The following is a 26,508-nucleotide window of genomic DNA, read 5'->3' as shown; positions in this document are numbered from 1 at the left end:
GCAAGAAGAGGAATGGAAGTAGAAGGAGGGAACACTCATTTCTTTTTAATATCACAGTGGAAGTTCCACTTACTACTTCTTTTTTTAAAAAAAAATATTTTATTTATTTATTTGACAAAGAGAGAGAGAGCATGCATAAGCAGGGGGAGTGACAGGCAGAGGGAGAGGGAGAAATAGGGTCCTCATGGAACAGGGAGCCCAATGCAGGGCTCCCAGGACCCTGAGATCATGACCTGAGTAGAAGGCAGGTGCTTAACTGACTGAGCCATTCAGGTGTCCCCAACTTACCACTTCTATGTTTAATTTTTCATATGTTTGTTCTTCACCTTCTTTTAACCCAAGTTTCAAGGATTCTGCAATTAACTGCTTTCTACTTTAACTTTCTGGAAGTCTTATGTTGCTGATAATGGCAATAAGAACCTGTGTGAGGGTTTGGCTTAAAGACAGCTTAAGAGCTGTGGAGAATCTAACATGAGGGATGAAGGCAGGGAAAAAAAATCTTGCGTTATTGTGCTGATTAAGACATTAAGAATATTTGTGAGAACATTAAAGTTACTTACTCAACACCTACTGAGTACTAATTTTGGGGATCACCTTGTATGAGTACACAGAAAACGGTTATATTTGGACCCTGCTCTTGAGATCCTCACAGCCTGGGTTGACCAGCTTCTGATTTCATCCAACCAATAAAGGCTGTGGGGTAATGTGTATTGTTCCCTTACCCCTACATTTTAGCAATAAAATATTTTAGTAAGTGCATCTCTGTGATCAAGGTAAGAGGATAACTATATGAACCAGTCCATCAGTGAACTCTAAATACTCCCCCACCCCTAGATCACTTTGTCTTGACCAATGAGAATGTTTCTGTCTCAATAATGATTTGGATTTGACTTAAACAACCTGTAAAAAATTGAGTGCTAATATAATGGTGGACTGTTGGTTGGTTGTAGAGTGATAGGTTCTTTTTTTGTGTGTTAGTTTTGATTATTTTCATTTACTTATTTTTAAAAAAGATTTTATTTATTTATTTGACATAGAGAGACAGAGAAAGAAGGGGAACACAAGCAGGGGGAGTGGGAAAGGAAGAAGCAGGCTTCTCACTGAGCAGGGAGCCTGATGCAGGGCTCGATCCCAGGCCCTTGGGACCATGGCCCGAGCTGAAGGCAGATGGTGAATAACTGACCCAGGTGCTCTTATTTACTTATTTTTTAGTAATATTTAGATATTGGTTTTATAATAGAAAAAAGCACTTTATTCCAAAAAGAGTAAGCAAATTATTTAACTTACACCCTATTGAATTTAAATCCTCAAAATTTGACAGAAAAATTGGTGGTGGGTATTATAGAGGGCACGGATTGCATGGAGCACTGGGTGTGGTGAAAAAATAATGAATAATGTTATGCTGAAAATAAATAAATTAATTTAAAAAAAAAGAAAAATTAAAAGTACCAGAGCCATTCTCCTGTCTGTTTTACATGATGTCAAAGATGTAGTTTTGGTATCAAGGAATTCAAAACTTAATTTCTTATGTTAAATAACATTTTTAAAATTTTGGAATAATTGTTGAAAGCTATGTAACTGTAGTAAAAGTCACAAATCTTATGAAACAATATTCCTTTCATTGTTCTATTGGCACAACAGTGCTGGGAATTCTGTTTTGTGTGATCACATTCAAGAATCTGGAAGCTTTCCTACAGTTTTGCTCTCATGTCAGTAGGAGAAACAGTTTTCATATCAACAGAGCAATGAGTCAGTGAAATAACAAACACAATACTCATTTCTTAACACTTTCATGTACCTCAGGATATTTTACCCTTAACAATTTCATGAGATGTTATCACCATATTATATGTGAATACATTTGGGTTAAGCAGTAAACTTGGATTACTATCTTGGTGTTTTGTTTTGTTTTTAACATTCTATCTATGTTGGGGTGATACTGTGGAAGATCTTGCTTAGCAAGATAGGGGAATTTAATTCTGAAAGTGATAGGAGGTTATTACATTTTTCTGAGTAGGAGAATGGTAGTACTGGAACTAACTTGAGTAAAAGCAATCTGTGATGATGTATTTATTGTGTGTAATAGAAGGGGAGTCCTGGGGTGATAACTAACTTGGACTGTTTCAACAACAGAGGTGTGGGGGATCATGAGAGTCTAAACTGGGGTGATGATAGCAGTAGTAGTAGAGATGAAAGCGCAGCCAAGAGCGTTGCTCCAAAAGGACTGTTCACTGCAAAATGGTGAAAACACCAGAATATAAATTCCTTGAGATGAAAAAATTGTCTTTTTTCTATCATTGTATACTCCCTGTGCATAAAATTATGCCTGGTACACAGTAGGCACTTGATAAATGTTAGTTAAATCAATTAAAATAAAAACAAGTGAATGTGTATAAAAAATTAAAAAAAAAGTGAATGTGATGAAGTGTAGCAGGTGCTGTGACAGTGGCAGGAAAGATGGCTTGGTAGAATGGGAGACACCTGATTGTGTCTGGTGGATTAGCTGGAGTGTTCCAGGAGGACAGGGGTGGAAAGAACATCATAGGCCAAGAGGAGAGGCAGACGCAGGCATGGAGCCGCATGCTGTGGGTACAGACAATCACCAACAGGTGGCCATTTCTCAAGGTAATGTACCAACTAGAAAGGGACAGCCATTGGTACTGGAAGTGGAAAGACTGAGCATCAAGATAAGGAGTTTTGACTTACTGTAGGTTTTCAGACAATAGAGTAACATAAGGAAGTTTTTGCTCTCGAATATATGTCAAGTGGAAACGAGTGGAAGGCTTAGTGGGACCTTCTGTATGTTTGAAATAAAATGAAAGACCCATGTCAAATTAGGAAGCTATTGTAAACATCTGTGAAAGAGGAAATGAAGGTCTAGATTAAGGAGGTAATAACAGGGATAGAGACTGTGGCAAAGTTTTGAGAAAATTCGGGAGTTAGAAAAGAAAAGACAGATGATGAATAAAAGGTATAGCAGGGTGCAGCAGATGGTTCATCAGCAGATGAATTGTAGGGTCCAGTGAGTTCAAAGGTGGTGCAATATGCCGAGAAGGAGAAAACAGGAGCCGCAGCTGTGAGAAGGAAGTAATGGATTAAATGTTAGGAATGTTGACTTTAACAAGTCAAAGGACAAGGGACAAGTAAGTGGGTTGGTTAGAGTGACCTGAACCAGAGATGTGGTTTGCAGAGTTATCTGGGTCCTAGTTAGGGTATAAAGATGGATGATATTATAGTGAGAGAGTTTGTGGGGAGATAAGAGATTTAGGTTGTGGGTAGAACTCTGGGGATTACCCACATTTAAGAGTCAAGTGGAGGAAGACATATGGTCAAGATGCCAGAATAGAACCAAAAGAGACTTCTCATCAGATTGAAGAGTTTTGAATAATTGAAAACTTTGGAAAATTAGGTAGGTAATGAAGAAGGAGAATTTTAAGGAGGAGGAATTATACCAGAAATACCTATCAGTTTCAGGGAAGATGGAGGCTTAAGCATGACCATTGAATCTGACAGATTAAAAAGTCACAGGCAACTGTTCTCTAAACTATTTTGGCAGAGTGGCATACTAGAAGCCAGATTCCATTGGGCTCAGTGGGTCACAAATCAATAATGATACTATTCCTTCCAATGTTCAGTTGTGAAGAGGAGGGAGAGAGAGAGTTGTAGTTAAAAAGGATGTCAAGATTGGAGATAATGTTATTTTGGAAGCTTATTGTTTTATAAGGATGGATGACAATGTGAACATGGCCTTCAAATCCTTATCAGCAACCCCGCCCTGTCCCCTGAGCTCAGAGTCTTATATCCATATAGACACTTGATACATCTTGAAATTCCTCCAGGCACTTCAAATTCAATATTCCATCTTCTATTCTGAATCAGTCTTCTCACATTGCATATATCTTTCAATAAATCAAACTAGAAGCTTATACCTCAACTCTCACCAACTACTTGGGGTCAATTACCACTTCCTATAGGGATTAAGTACATATTCATATTCTTTTCTCTATTCCTTTATGTATATCCTAATCCTCTCCCAACTAGACTCCATCATCTACCCTGTCTCAGCATGACCTTCTTAAAATGGGACTTTGAACCTGTCATCTTGACGACCTTCTGCACATACAATAAAGTCCCAAGCTTCCAATAAAAGAACTCCAGTCTCTGGTATTCCTTCATGATCTAACCTCAACATGCAAAACAGGACTCTTCTCTAGTGATTCCAAATGACTGTACTCCCCTGAGTGCACCTTCTTGACACTTTCTGCTCCTGGCTCTCCCCCTTTATCTGGACCAGCTTTCTGCACTTTCTTTGATTAGCTAATTCTTACTCATCTTTAGAGACTTCACCTAAATGTCATATGGTTTATTTCGCTTTCTTAGAAGCTCTTCATCATGCCTCAGGGTGGCCAATGCCATGTCACTGTATTCCAGTGCCCCATGTGCATGGCAGTCTTAGAATTCCCCACACTGGAATGAAGATGTCAGTATGTAACTGTTGCTCCTGGAATTTGAACTCCTTGAGGTAAGACATGATGCTTTGATCCTTCTTGTACCTTCATATTTAGCATATCCCCTGGCACAGGGTAATCGTTCAAATATTTGTTCAACCGAACTGAGCAGTGGAATTGGGAAGATAAAGATGCTTTAGGAAAGAAGGAGAACCCATACAAAGAGGTTTGAGGAGACAGAGGATGTAATACAGATGATGTATTCTGGGTGACTTTTGAATAGAGATGTGCCTAAGAGGAAGGGGGTAAAGATGGAGGCAGGTGGAGAAATGAAGGCAGTTTCAGGGCAACGGCTCTATATTTCTTTGTTAAACAGCTGGTTGAACAGAGGGAGCATCGGTGAACATGGTGGCAGGGAATGTATTTGTTGGAAAATAAATGCACATTTTATTTTTTATATTTTTTCTTTTTAATATTTTATTTGTTTATTTGACAGAGAGCTAGAGAGAGAGCACAAGTAAGCAGAGCAGCAGAGAGAGGGGGAGAGAGAGAAGCAGGCTCTCTGCTGAGCAGGGAGCCCGCTGTGGGGCTCGATCCCAGGACCCTGGAATCATGACCCGAGCCGAAGGCAGCCGCTTAACCAACTGAGCCACCCAGGCGCCCCTAAATGCACATTTTAAATACAAAGATCCTAGATACATTTTAATCTAGAACATGCCATCTCTTATGGACGCTTTCATATACTTGAAATTCTTTTTCGAGGCAAAATTTTAGATATACGTGTGGCATTTTCTCTGCATATGTGTGCAAATGCTTGCGCCTGAAGATCCTTGCTTTCCTGCCGGGTTGCCGACCTGCCACCAGAGCTGGGATCAGTCATTGTGATATTACTATTAGTGGAGTCCAGTGAAACGTGACTTATGGCAAGGCTGCTCGCAGCCTGGGAGGAGTAACTGTAAATCATCTTGAGAAAGGCAGATTTTGTGTTAGCCTCTTGCTTACAAAGAATAACATAGCATTTGGGGAAGAATGTGCAACATAGGATCCCATAGTTAGATATTAAAATAACAATAATCTCCACAGCTGGCAAATATTTACCAAATGTGGTGGCATAGACAGGGATGAATATGATCCAAGCTATGAAATAAATGAGCATGCCAAATGTTATGAATTTGGCTTCATTGTAATGCTCAGGTAATTTCCTGCCTTTGAAGGCAAATATGAAGCAAATGAAGGCCAAGATGGCAATGTAGCCCAGCATGGTGCCAAATGCAAGGATGGATCCCTCCTCGCATTCCAGGAGGATGACTCTGGGCAGGGAGATATTCTCTTCCACGGCAGGTGCGGCAAAGATCAGCCAGATTGTGCAAATGACAACCTGGATCCCTGTGCAAGTGAAGATGATGGGGATCGGTTGATAGAGGCACTTCAGGAAGCTCTGCAACTTGGGATTGAAGCTGAAGGCTAGCAGAATTTTCAGGGACTTCATCAAAATGCAAGAGATGCAGAGGGTGAAACTCACACCAAATAACGTCTGCCTGGTTTTACAGGTGAAGTCTTGGGGTTCTCCAATGAAGAAGCCTGTGCTGGCAAAGTTGAGGAAATGACAGAGAAGGATCACATAGCAGACCAGCAGTCCCCCAGATGATTTCACAACGGGTGTGTTCAGGTTTCTTGTAAATATTATGCCGATGGCCAGAACGAACATGATGCCCAATAGGGAGAGGGCCAGGAGCAGTACAGCCAAGGAGTCATTCCAGTTGAGGTACTCAACTTCCTTTTCAAAGCACCTTGTGCTCCTTACAGGAGCCCAGTGAGTTTCATTGTTGCATAAAAAGCAGTGATCCATATCTGAAAGATAGGAGGAGATTCAGTTACATTGCAGACATTTAAACCAGGTAGATTGCCCACAATGATGCTACAAATGAGACTCCTTAGTTACAGTCCCGAGGAGAAAAGGGATAGAGATCATTGTCGTATTGGTTATTTATTGAAATAAAGTATGCACAAAACTTAAAAGAAGGCAAGAGAGAAAGTGTGAGAGTGAGGGAAGAAAAAGAGGGGAACAGAAAGAAAAAAAGCAGCTGGGGTTTGAGTCTTTCGGAAATCCATACACTCAGGATAGATGCTAGCCTCTTAGGAACTTCCTGTCATATAGGTGGCTGTTCAGGGACACTGTTAAGAAGGAGGGCTTTCGGGGCGCCTGGGTGTCTCAGTGGGTTAAATCCTCTGTCTTCGGCTCAGGTCATGATCCTAGGGTCTGGGGATTGAGCCCTGCATCGGGCTCTCTGCTCAGTGGGGAGCCTGCTTCCCCTTCTCTCTCTTCCTACTTGTGATCTCTGGCTGTCAAATAAATAAATAAAATCTTTTAAAAAAATTAAAAAGAAGAAGGAGGGCTTTGGACTTGGATGACCTCAAGTCCTTTTCTCTATCACTTCTGATTCCCATAATCTTTAACAAGTAAACTGAATTTTCCAAGTCTATTTCCAAATCTTTAAAAAAAAAATTTAAAAAGCGGGGCACCTATGTGGTTCAGTCAGTTAAGTGTCTGCCTTTGACTCAGGTCATGATCCCAGGGTCCTGGGATCGAGCCCCGTATTGGGCTCCCTGCTCAGCGGGGAGTCTGCTTCTCCCTCTCCCTCTGCCCCTACCCCTGCTTGTGCTCTCTCTCTTGCTCGCTCTCTCACTCTCAAATAAATAAATAAAATCTTCTAAAAAAATGTTAGAAGACTATGCCTCACTGGAGTGCTGCATTCAGTGGCAGAATAAATAGAAAATGCTTTGCAAGGAGCATTACACATGATAGACACTCAATGTAGTGAGACCTGCTATTATAAATGAGGCTGCAGCTCTTTTAAAAGCAGAGAAAATATGGTTGGGTCACCCTAAAAGCTCTCTAAAAGTAAGATAGCTCAAGATTGTAACCAATGACCATGAATGAAGAATTAAAGTTAATTTTTTTTTTTTTTTTTTGCTAGGAGGTCAGTAAAATTGAGCCTTTCACACAGGGAGGGATAAACTTGGAAGTGATTTCTGCTGATTCTGAGGGCAGGGCGGGATGTAGAGCTGATATCAGAATGGAGTCTCTGGGAGTGGGATTGCATTTGATCTCCAGTCTCATGTTCTAAAGATGGCGCCCCATCTCTTGCCAGAAGCCCCTCTCTGGGCATCCATCTGAGAGTCCCCACAGTGTCCATTCAAGTTTATATGGGGTCTGCGTTCTCTTCATTAACCTTAGAGTCAGATTGTGTGTCTGTGTACACACTTCATTACCTCTTCAGCCTCTTCCTCTTCCAAACCTCGTTTCCTGTTCTTCCCTGATGGCCTCTGCTGTTCAGTGAACACTTAATGGTCTTGTCTATGTACAAGAGCTGTGCGCTGGAGATGTGGAGAACAAGAGAGGATGTCCTTTCAGATCACCCTAAACCCTTGCTTTTCCTCTAAGGGAAAGTCAGTCTTCAACACTTGATCTTTTCCTGGTTGTCCAATGATAACCCAAATTATATTTTGAAAACTCGTGTACGTCTTGATGGGAAATAAACACCTCCTACTCTCTTGATGTATTTGTTTATTCCACCTGGCAGAGTTGCCAGACACTGTATTACCTGGAAAATCCACACACACACACACAACCAACAATAACTAATTATTTACACAGTGGAGCCCATTTCAGGTTGGGACAAGTCACATTTTTGTGACAAATAACCACACTATTTTGTGACAAAATAGTGACAGAACATGACTATTGGAATGTTAACATTGCGATACATTCCCCTTGGAGGCAATGAAAAAAAAAGAGTAAGCATTTGATAACTGTTCCAACTGTCACAGATCAAGAGGGATGCAGCAGTAAACAAGGGAACATGATGCTTTAAAGTAGACTGAACTCCAGGGCAAATGCTGATAGCTCCTCTTAAGACCCTAAAGGCTGCTGACCTTATTCTTGTTCTTTAATCTGTGTATTTTGCTCTGATCTTGTGAAATTGTTAAAGATAGGTTTGTCAAACAATTAGTAGCATCTCATCTATGTCAACAGTTCATCCCATCCTCTCACAGAAGGTTCTTTTTAGCCTTTACCATTGCCTCTTGGTAGAAATAATGAGCTCTCCAGGGTATGTACATCTATGGGTTTCTAACATACCCTGTCTAACTAATTTATCATTTATTTATTTATAGTTACTGTGCTCCAGTTACAAGCCAGGCATGTCTGTGTGGGGGCTACATGGACAGAAATTGACAGAAGCCACAGTGTTTTGAGAGATGTGAGAGAGGAAGTCCAGTTGAGGGGGTGACAACTTCCCTTGGAAGTGAAGTTACTTTTATATCTCTGTTACATATTGGTTGTACATTTGCTGATATAATAGAACAAATTCCAAGATCATATGAAATTTCACTGAAATTTAATCTAGCAGAAGCATGAAATGCTTTTTTTTTAATGAAAAAAAAAAAGATTCATGTAAAAAAAAAATCTGCCTAAGAGAAATGGTCCAGGTGTTTCACTGTACCTGCTGTGGTGACGATAATTACCTGTCTGGTTACTGTAGTGATTTTCAGGACAGTTCACACATTCATAGCAGCAGATATGTTGGCTTCTTGTGGTTTTCTTCATTTGTCCAGGAGTGCATTCCTTGGAGCATTTAGACTGAATTTGCTGCAAAGTGAAAGAAGTCTCAAATAAATTTTTAAAAGATTTATCCTAAGTAATTTTGACTTAATTAATTAATTTCTTTTTATTAATTTATTTGACAGAGAGAGTGAGATCACAAGCAGGCAGAGAGGCAGGCAGAGAGAGAGGGAGAAGCAAGATCCCTGCTGAGCAGAGAGCCCTATGCGAGGCTCAATCCCAGGACCCTGAGGTCATGACCCAAGCCAAAGGCAGAGCTCAACCCACTGAGCCACTCAGGCACCCCAATTAACTAATTTTTAAAAGAGTTTGTTTATTTATTAGAGAGGGAGAGCACAAGCAGGGGGAGGGGTGGAAAGAGAGAGAGAAGCAGACTCCCCCATTGAGCAGAGAGCCTGATGTGGAACTCGATCTCAGGACCCTGGGATCATGACCTGAGCAGAAGGCAGATGTTTAACCGACTGAACCACCCAGGCGCCCCAAATTTAACTTAATTAAAAAATACGTTTATTATATCAGTGAGATCACATGATAATTGTCTATCTCTGATTGACTTATTTCGCTTAGTGTAATACCCTCTAGTTCCATCCTTGCAAAGGGGAAGATTTTGGGGGTTTTAATGGCTGCATAGTATTCCATTGTATATATATGATCTTACTGATATGAGGAATTTGAGAAGCAAGACAGAGGAGCATAGGGGAAGAGAGGGAAAAATGAAACAAGATGAAACCAGAGAGGGAGATAAATCATAAGAGCCTCTTTATCTCAGGAAACAAAGTGAGGGTTGTTGGAATGGGATGGCTGCATGATGGACACTGGGGAGGGTATGTGCTATGGTGAGTGCTGTGAATTGTGTAAGACTGACGAATCACAGACCTGTGCCACTGAAACAAATAATACATTATATATTAATAAAAAATAAATAAATTAATTAAGTAATAAATTTTGAAAATACATTTACTAAATAGTGATCTCTTTAAAAATAGCAAATAGAATTGTTTTGTCATCTGGAGAAATATAAAGTTTAAAAGACAGAAAAATATTTCAAATAGTGAAACTGCGTTAAGAAGAAGTAATTTTTGTTGCATGAATAGCTTCTATAAGAAAATAAGGGAAATTAGTTCTTTCAGAAAGTTCCTAGCAAAGGGACAAATGTGTAATGATGGATCTAAAGAAGAGATTTCCAATCTTGCATTGTATTAAAAAGTTCAACTATATAAGAAATACTAACTTATTGGGCTTTTATATTCTTTAGAAGAAGGTTATTAATCATGCTGTCCAAGGTCTCTGTCCAGTCTAAACTTCGAAAACAAAACAGTGGAGGGACACCTGGGTAGCTCGGTTGGCTGAACACCCAACTCTTGATTTCTGCACAGGTCATGATCTCAGGGTCCTGAGATCAACTGCCACTCCCCACCCCTAATTGGGCTTCTTGTTTTCTTGTTTAGCAGGGAGTCTGTTTGAGATTCTCTCTCTCCTTCTTACTCTGCCCCTCCTCCCACTCTCTCTCACACACAGTTTCTCTCTCTCTCTCTCTCTCCATATATATATATATATATATATATATATATATATAATCTTTAAAAAAAAGTGGAAATTTTGAATTTAAAACCAGTAGTGTATTAATGAAAAAGGCAACCAAAGATATATAAATAATATTTTAATAATCCTGAGAATTTAGGTTATAATTGTGCATGTCACAATGTGAATCATATGTAGCATCCTGTTTTTATGAAGCCCTTTCCAATTTAACTAATAATTCTTTGCACTTCAGCTGTGATTTTTTTTTTTCCATTTACAGTCCCTTTCTTGTGGCATATCTTGTGAAATAAACCTGTTATTGTCTCACTTTTACTTTTGGAAAGCCAAAGCAAAATGGGTAAATGAGGATTTGCCTAGAGTCTCTTAATAGCTCTTCCTAAGCCAGGAACACAATCCAAGGACTAAGCTAACTTGCCCTTTCTCTGGGAGATGAAAATGATCTGGCTAAGGGAGAAAAGAAGCCAAGGTTTGGTAGCCCCGTGTCCACAAGCGGTGGCATTATTCTTCTTATCACAGTTATTCTTGATCTGTTTTCAGCAGGCAGAACATCATTATGGGATAAAAGAGAGACCCCCTTTCTCCTCCCCACCTCCCACATAAGAGACAGCAAAGACATTCTAAAGTCTGGTATTAGTAACTTTGGGATATCAAAAGATTTAGGTTTATCTGATATTTTGGACTATGGGTTTGAAAGTGAAATTTAAATTGGATAGGAAGCATGACAAAGATTCTACCAGGTTTTGCCATGAGCAACTAAAAGGACATTGCCATTTATTGAGATGAGTGTAGGTTTGGGAGCTCAGTTTTGGAGGTAGTCCGTGAAGAGGACAATTAGACACCTAGGAGAGATGTCAATTATGCAGTTGTATATTTATTTGGGTTAAAATTTAGAAGATTAAAAAGCTGGAAGTCATTTGCCTTCTATATAACGAATGACATTATTTAAATCCACAAGCCTGTGTGAGATCACTAAGGAAAAGTGCAGACACAGAAGAGGAGCTGTCTGGACTCTGGGTATGCCAATATTTATAGGCAGGTGGAACAATAAGGAAGGAGCAAAAGAGACTAAGGAGTGGCCAGAGACAGAGGAAGAAAATTAAGGGAGCATGGTGTTGTGGAAACAAAGAAAGAAAGCATCTTACAAAGAGGAGAACTATTAACTAGTAAATGAAGTACGATGATGTTTGGATTTATTAACACTGGTGAACTAGATAGAATTTTGGTGGATTGGAAAGAATTCAAGAGAATTATGGGAGGAGAGAAATTGGGGCCAGTGAATGTATTTAAAATTTTCAAGGATAATTGCTATAGAGAGAAATAGAGGAAGGGGCAGTGTGTAGAAGGAAAAGTGGGGATCAGTGGAGTTTTTTTCTTTTTTTTTTTTGAAGTTGAAAAGAATAACAGCATATTTATATCATCATGTAGGTAATGGAGAAAAGAAAATACTTGAGGATGTGGGAGAGAACGGAGAATCACCAGAGCAGTATCATCAAGTCCAAGTGGAAAGGAATTGGAAACCAGAGGATCAAGGGAGGAGCTGATCTTGGCCAGGAACACAGTGCTGGAAGGAAGGTGGATGTGGTGGCAGGCGGACTCTCCAGTTTTCTTCTGATTTTTACAATTTTGTTAGCAACATAGGAAGCAAGGTCAACCAAAAATGAAGATGGAGAAGATGTGTTGGAGTTCAGGGATAGAAGAAAATCTATGGAATAGCTCTCTAGGAAGGGGGGCAATTTAATGGACTAAGGTAATCAGACTAATAGTCTGATTGTCCAGCAGCATTAAGGGCCCACTGGAGGTTAGAGATCATGAATTTAAAATGAAAACAGTCAACAAGGTGTTTTTGTTTTTGTTTTGCCAAGTTCAGCTATATGGGGACTCTATTGACTAGGCAGAGAGTTGAATTTACCCAGGATTATGCTTTGGTGAAATCAGGGTAAGGAGGAGAACATGTACAAGAGAGAAAGACATAAGTTGACCAGAGAATTTGAGGAAGGAATTTGGGGACAGTAAACAGACAGTAGGGTCACTGCAGATTCTGGTGGTATTAAGGACTTTTGCAGCTGTGGTGCTCATTTGATTTGAATATTATAAAGCAGGCTACCACAAAATTACCTTAAGATTTTTGAACTCGTTTTTTGTTTCTTGGTCCGTGATGATGAAGACATCATTCCTCAGATCATATTGCGCCATCTTGGTGATAGTCATGTGGCCATCGATCTCCTTCCAGAGCACAACGTCATATCCGGTATTCATATCCCCATGGGCATCAAAATGAAATGAATTTCCTTCATCAATGAATGTCACATTTTTTAATACATCAAGTAACTGTAAGATATAAAAATAGAAATAGACACTAATAGAAATATCTATCCATTATGCCAGTTATAACACTACCTTATAAGGAATATCATTTAAAAGGTAGAAAAAAGACATTCTGAATCCATGAGTTTGGTAACTAGTTGAGAAGGTTGGCAATAACTTGAGAATTCTAGCCTTATTTCTGCCAAAGTCTTGCTCTGCCAATTTGAGAAATCAAGGTAATGTTTATGGAGGGCAGCTTTTCCAGTTTATCACATTGAGATCTGAGCATCTTTTTTTCCCACGTTATAAAATTTCAGGATGGATCCTTCAGGGCAGTTGCCTGGGCTCTAATCCTGGTTCTGTATCTCATTAGTGATGTGGTCTTGACACCCACAGTTTTTTTCTGGGCCTTAGCTTCCTCCCCATCTGTCAAATGAAGTCTGCCTTATAGGGATTAGTTATAATTAAACCTAAAAAGAATTCAGCCCAGTATTGGGCAAAGATTAAGATTAGTAAAGTTTTGATCAATATCTGTTAACCCTGTTAATTAGCTAATAGGGATATTGTGACAATAAATAAAAATACTTTGAGTCTATCAATTAATGGTGTCACCTGACCTTCATATATTCCTTCTAATACTCAGAAGTGTGATATCCTTCTATCCCATAACAACTCAGTGAAACACGCTGAGCGAGGATCATCTTCCTCTTTTCTTAGATGAGCACGACCAGCCAAGGGGCCAAGGGCCTTATCTGGGAAAACACAATTTGACTTTCAGGTCTTTCCATTGTGTCTACAATATATTAATTCAATATCTTCTTATTTTTTGCTTCTGACTCAAAAGCAGTCATGAATTGTCTTCTGAAACTATAGAAGGCAGCACAATTCATCCTTTCCTTCTAGTCACAATTGGATCCTTGGCCAAGACTGAGTGGGTGATCTGAGCCAGTGGTTATTATACTCACCATGCCCAAAATGAGGGCTAAGGAGACAGAGGTACAAATGTGGGAGACAGTCCAGTGACAATAGCACCTTGTTCTTGGGGTGTGTCCCAACCAGAGAAGTTGAGCTGGTAGGTGGAAGGTACTGCCCTTTAAACCCATACTTTGTTACTCCGTTTGATAGGAGGTATGGATCTTATCATCTCCAATGGTTTTCAAATCTGTTTCAGTGATTGTCTAATAAAGTGATCTCTAAATTCTATTTTCTTTTCTTTTTAAAAAGATTTTATTTATTTGACAGAGAGAGAGAGAGATCACAAGTAGGCAGAGAGTCAGGCAGAGAGAGAGGGGGAAGCAGGCTCCCTGCTGAGCAGAGAGCCAGATGCCAGCTCTATCCCATGACCCTGAGATCATGACCTGAGCTGAAGGCAGCGGCTTAATCCACTGAGCCACCCAGGTGTCCCTCTAAATTCTATTTTCAATGCAATTCATAAAATGATTATTTTTTTGGCTTGAGAGGAAAGAAATGTAGTGAAAAATTACTTACCTTGTTACCCAATTTGTACAGTAAGAACTTGTAGGCAATGCAGCTAGGACAGGAAATGTTTTCCTGGCAAACAGGGTGGCTGTATTGAGTTTGTGCTGCAGAAGAAGAACACTGGACCCGGAGGGAGGAACACCCTGCTTCATCATTAAATTGATATGTAACCACAGCTAAGTAAATACCCTCTCTGACCACACTGGGCCTACTCCTCTAGAAGGAGTAAAGAGGTTATGAGGGCTTTTGTTGTGGCTAAATCTGTGGAATGAGGCGACATTATTCTATTTGAATAGAATTATTCTTATTCTATTCCTTCTCAGTTAATCTTTTATGAATGTTTCTTTCCTTCAATTTTGTCATTAGAACATAAGAACACCCAGTTATATTTTAAGGTAAATTTATTAGTTACAAGAGTCAGGTCAATGACGAAATGTCACTTTGGAAAAATCTCTAAGCAATGCATATTGACTTTATTATATGTCCCCACAGATTTCTTAGTTCTTTGAATGAATATAAATTGATTAGTATTACTTTAAAGAAGCAGGATATCAGATTCAACAGGGTGGAAGTAACCCACAAAAGTTTTTTTTTTTTTTCCAGCAATGATCTGGAAGAAAAAATGCAAAGGGAACAAAAATTTTAAAAAAGGAAACAAGGATCTACCATCAATGTTTTGAAAAATGTGTATTCATTTTTCCTTGCTTCCTTTCTTCAGCAATTCACACACACGAACCCCTGAAAACTTACTTCTTTAGGGAGCATATCCTCTTCTACTCTTGAGTCTGAACTACATTTCCACCTGTTTTTTTGCTGCACTTAATTAGATTTTCCAGGGTAAAGTTCTGACACATACCCAATCTGTAAATAATGGTAGCACTGTGTGATGTACATAAGCAAACGTAACTGTAGGCTTGTCCTCACAGGAGAGAGGGTGGAGGCAAGCAAAACAGTGTATTCCTGATCTGGTAAGTAAGACAGAACACTTGCTCTGGGTTAAGGTAATTCTGAACATGGTTGCTCAATGTTGCTAAGGTAATTTTGAACATAGTTATGAAGCTATGAAAGGGTTTTTCTGTCGATTTTTTTCCCATGGAGACTCTGAAAGTCACTGTAAATTTAAATCTTAAACTGGAATTTGCATTTCCACGATTATGGCATTCACCCTGTGTATGGTGATGACTTGCTTTTAAAAACGAAAGACCCAGGAGACCACACCACTTAAGCTGTTGTGGTTAATGTGTTTTTCTTTTCCTGACTGCTCTAATGTCCACGACATCTCCCTATGGAAGTTGTGCTGGTGAGCAAATTAGGGTTGCAGAGGACATGGCCTTGCATCTGTCTGGTGCTCAACTCATGTCTTCTTCTTTCATGAAGTTTTCCGTGCTATAGTGGAAAGCATCCTGGACTAAGGCTGGGGCAGTCTCACTGCTACCTGTGTGGATGACCATAAGCCACTCCCCTTATTGGGGAGTTCCCCTCCATCTCTAAATGGCTGCAAGTATCAGTTACCAGTAACATTTCCTTTCGTTACTTCTTTAGGATGGAGTGTAAGGAGCATGAAATGGTGGACCTACTAGAATATTATGGAGATTAGGGGTGATATATGTCAATGCCTACTATAGTAGCCCTTAAAAACTATTAGTTCTTGGGGCTCAATCAGTTAAGCATCTGCCTTTGGCTTAGGTCATGATCCTGGGGTCCTGGGATTGAGGCCTGGGTCGGCATCCCTCTCCCTCTGTTCTTCCCTCCCGCTCATGCTCTCTCTTGCTCACTCTTCCTCTCTCTCTCTCTAAAATGAATGAATAAATAAAATCTTCTAAAAATTATTAGTTATGATTCTCCTGTTACTTCACAATCACTATCTCCTCAGCATATGGCTCTTCTGACTTCTGGACTAGTATCTGACTGCCATTGCTACAGCTGAATGTCTCAGAAGCTCTTCAAATTCAACATCTCCGAAACAGAATACTTCATACTTCACCCCACCAGACCTCTACTTTTCTCTGTTTCCATCTCGACAAATGGCACCAGTTGTCCAAATATAGAATCGCTTGCAACATATTTGCTTCTCTTTGTCTGCCCTGGTCTATCTCCTGATACTCCTCATCCTTCCTCCTAAACACCTACATATGCATGTCTCCATCTCATGGTCACACACAGTACCTGCCGTACTTGTACCTGGAGTATAAGCCATCCTTATTTAATGCCTTGATTACCAAGTTGGTCCTTCTACCTTTAGGTTTGTGACCCGCTTATCAGTGCACACCACAGTGGAAATGAAATGCTATTTCTGCAATGGAAAGCAGATCACGACACTTTCCTGTCTAAAAATATCTTTAATTGACTCTCCTTTGCTCTACCAGGTCCAAACTTTTAAACGGAGTTTGCAGAGTTTTTGAAAGGAAGTCCCTGTACCAGCAGTAACAGCATCACCTGAGAGATATTAGAAGGGCAGACTTTCAGGTATCCCCCCAGTGGTAACTGATTTAGCATATGCATGATAACAAGGTTCCCAGGCAATTCAGCTGCACATCAAAATTTGAGATGCTCTGATTGACTGGGCCCTAATGATGGATCCCTCACTAATCTCTCTACTTTCATTTATCTATAGTTTCCACAAAAAAACCTGATTCTTGGGCACTATTTTCTTATCCCTGGAGATGCCATGTTTTCTCTCCCTTCTTGGAGTATTTCTGTCCTGGCTAACTCCTACCCATCCATCATATTCTTCAGAGATGTCATGATCTTTGGAGAATGTTCTTCAAATTGTTAATGCCAGATTGGTTTCCTCCATTATGTGCTTCTCTACCATTTTGTGTCTCTGTGAAACATAGTAATGTATCATTCTGCATTGTAATCAGCTCCTTAATTATTTGATTGTATACACCCGTAGACAGATGACTCTTTTAGGAAGAGAATCATCTTGTTTTCCAGAATATTTACAACATTCAACACAATGCCTGGGACACTGAGACACCCAATAGATATTTGCTAAGTCAGTGTATGAATTAGAAATTTGACTATTAGACATTCTGTCATCCCACATACATCACTTACTACTTTCTACATCATCACAAGTAAAGGAAACAAAAACCCCCTAATCACTGGTCACAACAAGAAGGTGGTATTGTCACACACATTTGAGTAACATTAAAAATCTGTTGAAGTAAAACAATTCTTGTTGCACCATTCCTGAATCCTGCTCACACATGTTGCCAAATGTGGAGCCAAAGTACGAACTACTTCAAATATTGGGAGAAACTTGTTTAAAGTTATTTGAATGTAAAATTATTTAGAAAGTAATATTTAAATATGAGTGAATTTTACCAGGGGTCAACATAATCTTAAAGAATATATCTTTGATTAGTGACCTTAAATGTTGCTGATCTTTTAAACTTACAGTGTGTGGAGATTTCTTCATAAAAAGGCAATTGTCTGCATTATTTGTCCCACTGAATGTGGCACAGATGTGGTTCACTCACATTGTGATCAAAGGAGTGAGTCACTCACATATTCCTCCTTTCCAATCTGTTTTTGTTTGTTTCTAGATAACCAGGCTCCCAGGGGGAAAAAAGAGCAACCCCAGACCCCTGCTGTTTAAATAAAACATTTTAGAAGACTCTGCTCAGATTACACTTTCTCAAGTCTTTTCCTCAGAATGTTTGAGGTTTATTTCTGATTTAAAATAGTTTCCCAGATCTTTAGTGGATCAATAGCTCTATCTAAATTTCTCTTTCCTTATAAGGCTCTTTATGGCTCCTCCCCTTTATCCTATCTGTGTAATTTCTCTCGATTGTCTAATTTCTCTCTATTACTCCTCAACTTCTCATTCCAAAAATTCTGTTTAATGGTTTCATTATTATGGTTCACTTAATTTTCAGTTTTTAACCAATCCCTCACTAAAATTTTACATTACAAAGAGTGTGCTTTCAAACAGATACCTTAAAATAGCTAGACATAAATGTGTATATTTTAAAAAGATAGTTTTAATTTTTAAAAAATTCCAATCTCTAGTCTTACATCTTTATTAGGTTTTTTCCCTTGCATTTACAAGATCAAAACTGGTTTTAAAATGACCAATTTGAAACACCCTATGATCGTCCCATGATCCACCCAAAATGTAAGCTGATATGTAAGACATATTCCCTCTTCTACAAACCGCACAACTTTGCCAATCTTTTTAACATTGGGAATGGTGGCAATCTTGGTGGCCGTGTTTGGGAGCATGTGTTTGGGAGTGTTTAAAATGAAAATGACTAATGTAGAAATAGCCTGTCCTGGAACTCAAGTATATGGTAAGAATTGAGTCTTACCTCCTTTCCCCTTTTTTTTCCTTTATGCATTTATAATAACTGTACTTTTGGAACATGATTCTGCATCAAGAAAACAACCTTGTCTTTGAGTACACACTATTGAGAAATCTGTTTTAATGAGTAAAATTTATCTTCATATAAAGCAACAGTTAGCTTTTAAATATCTTTTTATCGGCATTTAAAAAACACAGTGGAAAATTTTCACTCAAAGGGTCACATTAAGCTTGAATTTGAGTTTCTACAAACTAATCAAAGAGAAGAAAGGAAAAGACTTCCTTTACTCAGGATTTGCAGCTCATTTCAACCTGAGATATCAGAAGAATTGTGATGATTGATCTAACTAACATTCATTTGAGAAAGATTGGAGTCCTAGGAAGACTGTCCTGAGAGTTGTACCTGAAGGCTTTAAAGGCTATAAACCACCAGAGATACCATGAAAAACAAAGGGCATGGAGGCAGAAGGCCCAGATTAGAGTCATATTTCTAGTACTTTCTAGCTTTAGTTTTCTTATTGGTAAGATTTAGTAATAATAAAAGGGACCATTAAACATGCCCTGTCTTGTGTTTCTCAAGAGCACTACAAGGGATAATTCAAATGAAAGCACTGAAATACTACAAGATCAGATACAAATCCATAAACTCATGGAAAATACTATCAACTGGATCTTTTTGGAAAATTAAAGAACACCATTTTAGAGGGTCAGTGTAATAGTGAAGGCAAAATAACAATTCTCAAGAAGAAAGAGCTACTAATGATAGAAATGCAGGCTGTTCAGACACTGAACAGAGTGAACACAGACTACTTACAAAAGCAATACAATTAAGAGCAGTTAATATAAATATCTGCAAATTAAAGCAAGGAAAGAAATGACTGTAGGGGAATTTTCTCAGATGTGTGAGTTAGTACCTCCCATGGTTGAAAAGCGTAGGGGTTCTGACAGTCCCGAGCTTGGCAGAGATCCCGAATGGCATAACCAAGGGCAAGAACCGCGAGCTGGATACTGTGAACAAGTCCCGGCTCGGTGTAATCCCACAGGAAATCATTTCTCAGGGAGAAGTTCTTTTCCATATCCTCGTTAGCCTTGTAGGCCAAAGTCCCCTGAGAATGGTTGGCAATGCATTGACTCAAATCACTGTTCTTGACATGGGTACAGGCAGACAGGAGCATGGCGTATTCATGTAAGGCCTTGTTATTCTCACTGGGAAATATGTGCAGATGTTGAAGAAAGGAATGGAAAGAAGACATATTCCCTCTTCTAAAGGCAAACCCCACAACTTTGCCAATCTTTTTAACATTGGGAATGGTGGTAATCTTGGTGGCCGTGGACCAATTATCACTAGCAATCCAGATCTTATTTATATTTCTTTCTATAGCTTTACTGAAGAGATTGAAAACATGGGATTGCCTCAGAAATACCACAATGACATTAACCTGGGCTTCTGCTATGATTTTCTCAAGTGTCTCATTGATCCTGACTTCGAGGGTGTCATCTGAGAGGAAGGCCGGGAGAACTTCTTTGAAAGCTATGCACACGTTATTTGCTGTGGTCTGAACTGCAAAAGTGTTGAGGGCCAGTCGTCCATAGTCATCATCTGTGGCTATGATGCCAATCCAGTTCCATCCAGATTTCTGAATCAGGTGGGCCATTGCTTTAGTTTGATAGAAGTCACTGGGCACAGTCCGTAAAAATGAAGGAAAGCGAATTTTGTCACTTAGGATTTCTGCAGTTGATTCATAACTCACCTGGAAATTGACAGAATCGTTTAGTCATGGTATTGATGAACTCCAGGTGGCTGTTCATATGCTTTTTCATTTCTGTGAATTTCTGTAATCTTTTCCTAAATCGTCTTTACACTCTTCACCTTGGCACATAGTGAACATTGCCTTAACCTAACCACCATGACATTGCTACGCAGACCTCATTTTATACCTGGCATTGCTGGGCTCATCTCCGTTTGACACCTGGGCTTCAGTAAAATTAGTGTTCCCTGCGGGGAGTCCCCTTTCCTTTTGTGTTGTCTAGTGTTGTCAAATTTATGGAGATTATGTTTTTACATGCCATAATCATTGTTGAAAATAGTCTACTTTTCTTAATTATCAGCTAACTAGCATTATACATAATCTAGAAAATTTGAGCCAAAGCCTTATCTCTGAGCTCTTTGGGGAAATAATTCTTTTGTTTTGTCATTTTGGATATTAACATTTTTTAAAATCAGTTTCACTGGGCTAGATAATGGAACTCTTAGCGTCTTTCATGGGTATGTGCTCTTACTGACTCTAACTCCAGAAAGTTAGATGTTCTAAGTTCTTATGCAGTTACTATCATATATATATATATATTTTTTTTTTCTACCTATTCTCTTCTATCAGATGGCTATTTCTTGAAAATCTGACTATAACTCTTTTTGCTTTCTAACTTTTGGCTTCTAATCTTCCCGGAGCCTAGAAAGCACTGGCCAGTGAGTCACAAAGCAATGTGATGAGAAGGTAAGTTCATGCAAAATACAAGCTAAGGGGACTTGCTGGACTCTGAGTAGAGTAGAGTGTGCAGGACTCTAGTGAAGAGCTCTCTGAGGTTGGTTTTGGTCTTTAAGAGGCCTTTTTGCTTACTTCCTGAGTGTGTATTGGCTTGCATTACAAGGAGATTACGTAGCTCCATAGTCCCTGCTCAAAGCTTCCCATCATATTCAGAAGAAAATGCAAATTATACTACAGCTTATAAGATGTTGAATGACTAGCCTTTGCTTATCTCTGCAAATACACATCTTACTGAACTCCTTTCTATACTCCTGATCTAGCTGTATTTACCTTTTGTTATTCTTTGGACATTTCCTCTTGGTCCTTACTGTGTTCTCAGCGTAGATGCTGTCCTCTTTTACCCATCTTCCCTTCCTTGTCCCTCTCATCCGAGTTTCAGGAAGTGTTCCTTGACCTGCATGTCCCCTTACCCCTTAGTCTCTCTTCAGTTTTCCTCATAGTACCCAACTGATGTTAATTCGGAAACAAGGCAGTTGAGGCCCTCAGAGTTCTCAGTCTTATCTGAATCCTGCTGAGAACCTTCAGAAACTTGATCTGACAGATTGAGGGGGAGACTATTTCCTTAGTGCTCTGTCCACTATACCATCCAGAATAGGGCACCATGCCCTCTTTGACTGTAGAGAAAGAAAGGTTAAAGTACAAGCAACTCCCTAACTGGTTTCCCAGGTTACCCTGATCCTTTCATAATAAAGAATATACTCAAAACCAACATCCGTGGTAACACAAAACCCACCTGTGGCATGAGCTGTAAATTCAGCATCCTGGAGACAGCCATCGTTATTTCCGAGTAGCCAGCACCTATGACAGCCTTAACCCTTGGCATGTAGCTGGAATAGTCACACTTAAACTCCACCATCTCTCTGGAGCAGTTGAGCTTAGACAGAAACCTCAGAGCAGCAGCCATTGCCACTGTGACTTCGGTACAGGTGTCATAGATTTCGTACCCCAGTGTGACTCCAGATAATAGTGGTGAATTGTTGATCATCTCAATGCTATGAATCATGGCAAGAGCTTGAAGAAAAATTGATATTTCAAAGCTGTTGGGAAACAAGATTTTTTTAAAAAATCAGAACATAACTCTTCTATAGACGTTATGATGGTAACTTATTTTATTCACATAGTAAGTTATGATGTGATAATAAGTTACATTGTGTGTTATACTCACACAATAAGTTATGATGGTAACTTATTTTATTCACACCTCTGCTCTAAAATAGATGATTTCTGGGTCAGTAAAGCTTAACTCTTAAAGGATAAACTCTACTAAACTTCATTTATTTAAAAATCGTTCTTGATGGAAACCTTTCTAAAGGGTATATTGTTTCTCAAATGGGGTCTATGGAACAGGATTTAACTTCTTCTTGATTAATTTTGGGATAATTTGAATACTCAGTTTAGTATCCTGCAGTATGAAGATCTGTTTGATATTTGCTCTTTTTTATAGTTAGATGTCGCCATTTTATTGCTGTCCAAGTATCTGCTCTTTAGATTCACTAGCCTGGCTTTTGTGGTTGGAAACCAGATTAATAAGACTCTTCAGAATCACATATAAAACAGGCTGTAGGTACAAGTTCAGCAGCTTTCTCCTGGATAAAGTGCACACTTGAGTTATGAAACATAGCTATTTCCTCTTTTAGTGGGTTTTCCCAGTTGACTTCTGATTTGTGATTACTTCAGGACACTGAGTTGCTTGGTTACTGATTTACTGTTCAGTTTATGTCACCCCATCCACCTTCCCTCTGTTAGCCGTCAGTTTGTCCTCTGTAGTGAAGAGTCTGCTTTTTGGTTTGTCTCTTTATTTTTCCTTTGTACCATATGGGGGAAACCATATGGTATTTGTCTTTCTCTGACTGAGTTACTTCACTTAGCATTATACTCTTTAGACTCACCCATGTTGCTTTAAATGGCAAGATTTCATTCTTTTTATGGCCGAATAATATTCCATCACACCACATCTTTATCCATTCATAGGAGAGAATATTATTGTTCAGGGTTTTGGTATTTTTAAGTGTCCTTTTAGTTCATTGAATTACGATAAATTAAAGTATTTTAATAATATTATTTGCCATTGGAGACTATCTAAAAGTGAATTTTGGCAAATCAGCATTAAGCTTTTATTTATTTATTTAATTTTATTGTGTGTGTGTGTGTGTATTAAGTTTTTAATTTAAAGAAAGAAACAAGGAGAGAAAAGTTAAAGTAATGAATCATGACAAAAAAATGCATTGTATGACAATTAAAATGTGTATTTTCAGGGTCCCCCCCCACCATGATAGTTAGCTCCATGAGAATGTAAACCTTTTTGGTGTATTCATTTTGGTATCCCAGTGCTTAGAATAGGGCCTGATAATGTAGGCACTTAATAAATAGTTGTTTGATGCTGAGTGAATACTGTTTCTCTTAAGGAGTGTCAATAAGGTGAAAGAAAGTTCAATTCAATTTTTTTTTTCCAGAATAAATTTATTAGATCAATGATTTTTTCGTATTTTCCATCCTTAATAGTTGGCCTATAATTGTGGGCCTCAAATCTTCTTTCGGTACCAATTTAGTGCTCTGAAAATCTTCATTATTTATCTTGAGGCATTTGCTGGTATTTTTGATACTCAACATTTAAAAAGACAGTAGCTCAAAGTGCCCAACTTCTAGGGCAAATGCCAGGAAGGAATTTTAGTGTGATGTGGAACCACATTTTATCTGACAGCATTCTTAGAGGAGTTGCTAAATATTTTTTGATACAGAAAGAAAAAAGAGAGGGGGGAAGAGAAAGTCAAATTTACATACAAAAACATCAAGGTAGAAAGCAGGATTTCCCAGTGGAAGGAAGCATGGTGAACACATTGCCATAGGAACAGAGGCTGATGCTGCCTGTGGCCTTAGAAGTTATCTGGTCCCTTAGTTTACAAAGAGAAAACTGGAAACAGGAACTCAAAGAGTTTAAGTGATTTGCATAAGTCTACAGAGTAAGTTTGTTCCCAAACTGAAATTACCTAGATGTCCATCAACAGATGAATGGATCAAGAAGATGTGGTATATATACACAATGGAATACTATGCAGCCATCAAAAGAAATGAAATCTTGCCATTTGCAACAACATGGATGGAACTAGAGCGTATCATGCTTAGCGAAATAAGTCAAGCAGAGAAAGACAACTATCATATGATCTCCCTGATATGAGGAAGTGGTGATGCAACATGGAGGCTTAAGTGGGTAGAAGAAGAATAAATGAAACAAGATGGGATTGGGAGGGAGACAAACCATAAGTGACTCTTAATCTCACAAAACAAACTGAGGGTTGCCGAGGGGAGGGGGTTTGGGAGAAGGGGTTGGGATTATGGACATTGGGGAGGGCATGTGATTTGGTGAGTGCTGTGAAGTGTGTAAACCTGGTGATTCACAGACCTGTACCCCTGGGGATAAAAATATATGTTTATAAAAAATTAAAAAAGTATTAAAAAAAAAAAAAAAGAATTCAAATATCCTGCTCTCCTTAAAGAAAATCCATTTGTAACATCCTCTGCCCAGCTTTACTTTTCTGTAGTACATGGTGCCATGTTTTTTCTATAGTCAAACTTTCAGTGAAAAGTGTTCATCACTGAAGAAGGAACCCGTTAAGTTGAAGTAAGGTCTTAACTTATCATGAAGGAATTTAATTATTTCAAGTATGAAAGGAATGCAGCATTGACAAAATGCTAGTATAGAGAGAAATTTTAAATGTAGCCCATTTTAAACAAAACACTAAATAATGCATTTATATTTAAAACAAAATGCATGCTGTGGGGGATATAAACATGAACAATACATGCTATAAATAGATAGTATAATGTAAATTCATATGCATTAATCTTAATACATAATAAATATATATATAATATAAATAGAAACATGCTATGTATGTTTGTAATGGATAGTCTATGGTGTCTCCTAATTGGTTTTCTCAAGTGACTTCAGGGGTTGTTTGTATTTAGCCAAATCTAAATACATATATTAAGGGAAAGTATTCATTACCTCTGCACTTAGAGGTTGATTATACATACAGTGCTGACATATTTCTCTTTTAAGGAAGGATTACAAGACTAACTATATGCAACTTAAAAACACAAGAATTTAAATTTTATTAAAATAATTTTAGATATTAACACAAGTGAATGCTTACATGCCTTAGTGTTATAGTATAATCAGGAAATCTAAATGTGTTCTTCGACACTTTACTCACCCGACACACTTTTGGATTTCTGGTCGTCTGGGATAGTCTTCTGAGGACAGCATTTTTTCATGAATGGCAAATAAACCTCCAATCATGATATGTCCTGGAGAAGTGGCAGCCACAAAGTCATCAGGGGTCTGGCAAGGCTGGGAGGTAGCAAGAATACTCCCAAAGCAGGTCATTGGTATCATTAATAGTGCCATACTTCAATCCCATTTGCTCTGTTCATGTGAGTTCTTAGGAATCACTACGCTCAGAGAGTGCCAACAACATGGTTTCTATTTCACCTGTAAACACCATGTAAGGTATAGGGCAGTGTCAAAGGCCGGAAACATTCAGTTTTCAGATGCTTGATGATAGTCAAAACAGTTCCTCACCAGTAAGAACATATCAGACTCTAACATTCCATTCTTGAAAATGGATGCTAGCAGTCATGGTAGGAAAATAATTATAGAATTAGAAATACAGGTCTTCTCTGGTTTAGTACTCTTTTACTTTACTGATATGCCAAAGTCTTTGGGTCATGTCGGCATTTCTTTTGAAGTAGAATATAGAATCTTCAAAAGGGAACACTTTGGGAAAGGCTGCCCACTTCAGGCATGGACAGTATTGCGTTTCCAAAAGGTCTTGCATTCAAGGTCCAAAAGCTTCAGTGTTGTTTATAAACTGTTTAGAAAAATAGCATTCTGCTTTCGTTTTTCCAGTAAAGCTCTATTAAGAAAAAATAAAATTCAGTTAAGTGTAGGTATTTATCATTTCTAGTTTACATATGTTAGAAATAAATAGTTTTGGTGATAATGGGCAAAACTAAATTTGAGACAAAACTTACCTGATACAGTGTTTGGCTTTGAACAAGAAAGTTCTGTCACAGATTGTCGACATTGCCATAGTCTGTGGATTTTATTTTTATAAATTTGGAACAAATTTTAATTTACGTGTTCTTAAACATTTAGGAATCTGAGCTAACATGATTTAATGGATTTCCTTTAGAATCTAACAGAGGATAGATACACCTCAGTGACTTAGGAACCATTAAGAAAAAGTTAAAAAT

The 26,508-nt window shown here is 38.6% G+C and overlaps 1 protein-coding gene and 1 long non-coding RNA gene across 2 annotated transcripts in view; one reads left to right on the top strand and one right to left on the bottom strand.

The window, feature by feature from the left end:
• The window catches only part of LOC131833875 (uncharacterized), a 45,755-nt gene that overhangs the window by 7,501 nt on the left and 11,746 nt on the right, over positions 1-26,508 (top strand). The window lies entirely within an intron of this gene.
• GPRC6A (G protein-coupled receptor class C group 6 member A) lies at positions 4,961-25,719 on the bottom strand. The gene is made up of 6 exons (XM_059177743.1): positions 25,467-25,719; positions 21,986-22,289; positions 19,621-20,457; positions 12,730-12,942; positions 8,976-9,099; positions 4,961-6,299 (listed from the first exon to the last, which is right to left on the bottom strand). Exons 1-6 carry the CDS (start codon positions 25,658-25,660, stop codon positions 5,185-5,187), a joined length of 2,787 nt encoding a protein of 928 aa, XP_059033726.1. The 5' UTR covers positions 25,661-25,719; the 3' UTR covers positions 4,961-5,184.

Source organism: Mustela lutreola, chromosome 6, assembly GCF_030435805.1.
Source record: "Mustela lutreola isolate mMusLut2 chromosome 6, mMusLut2.pri, whole genome shotgun sequence".
In the NCBI taxonomy this organism is placed as follows: domain Eukaryota; kingdom Metazoa; phylum Chordata; class Mammalia; order Carnivora; family Mustelidae; genus Mustela; species Mustela lutreola.
The sequence above is the reverse complement of the archived record's forward strand: the minus strand, read 5'-3'. Positions and strand labels throughout refer to the sequence as shown.

Coding starts and splice junctions, on each gene's coding strand:
- GPRC6A (XM_059177743.1), bottom strand. CDS start 25,660: ATGGCACTATTAATGATACCAATGACCTGCTTTGGGAGTATTCTTGCT. Junction 20,458..21,985: donor ATTTACAGCTCATGCCACAG/GTGGGTTTTGTG, acceptor GTCAATTTCCAG/GTGAGTTATGAATCAACTGC. Junction 9,100..12,729: donor ACGAGTTCAAAAATCTTAAG/GTAATTTTGTGG, acceptor TTCACTTTGCAG/CAAATTCAGTCTAAATGCTC.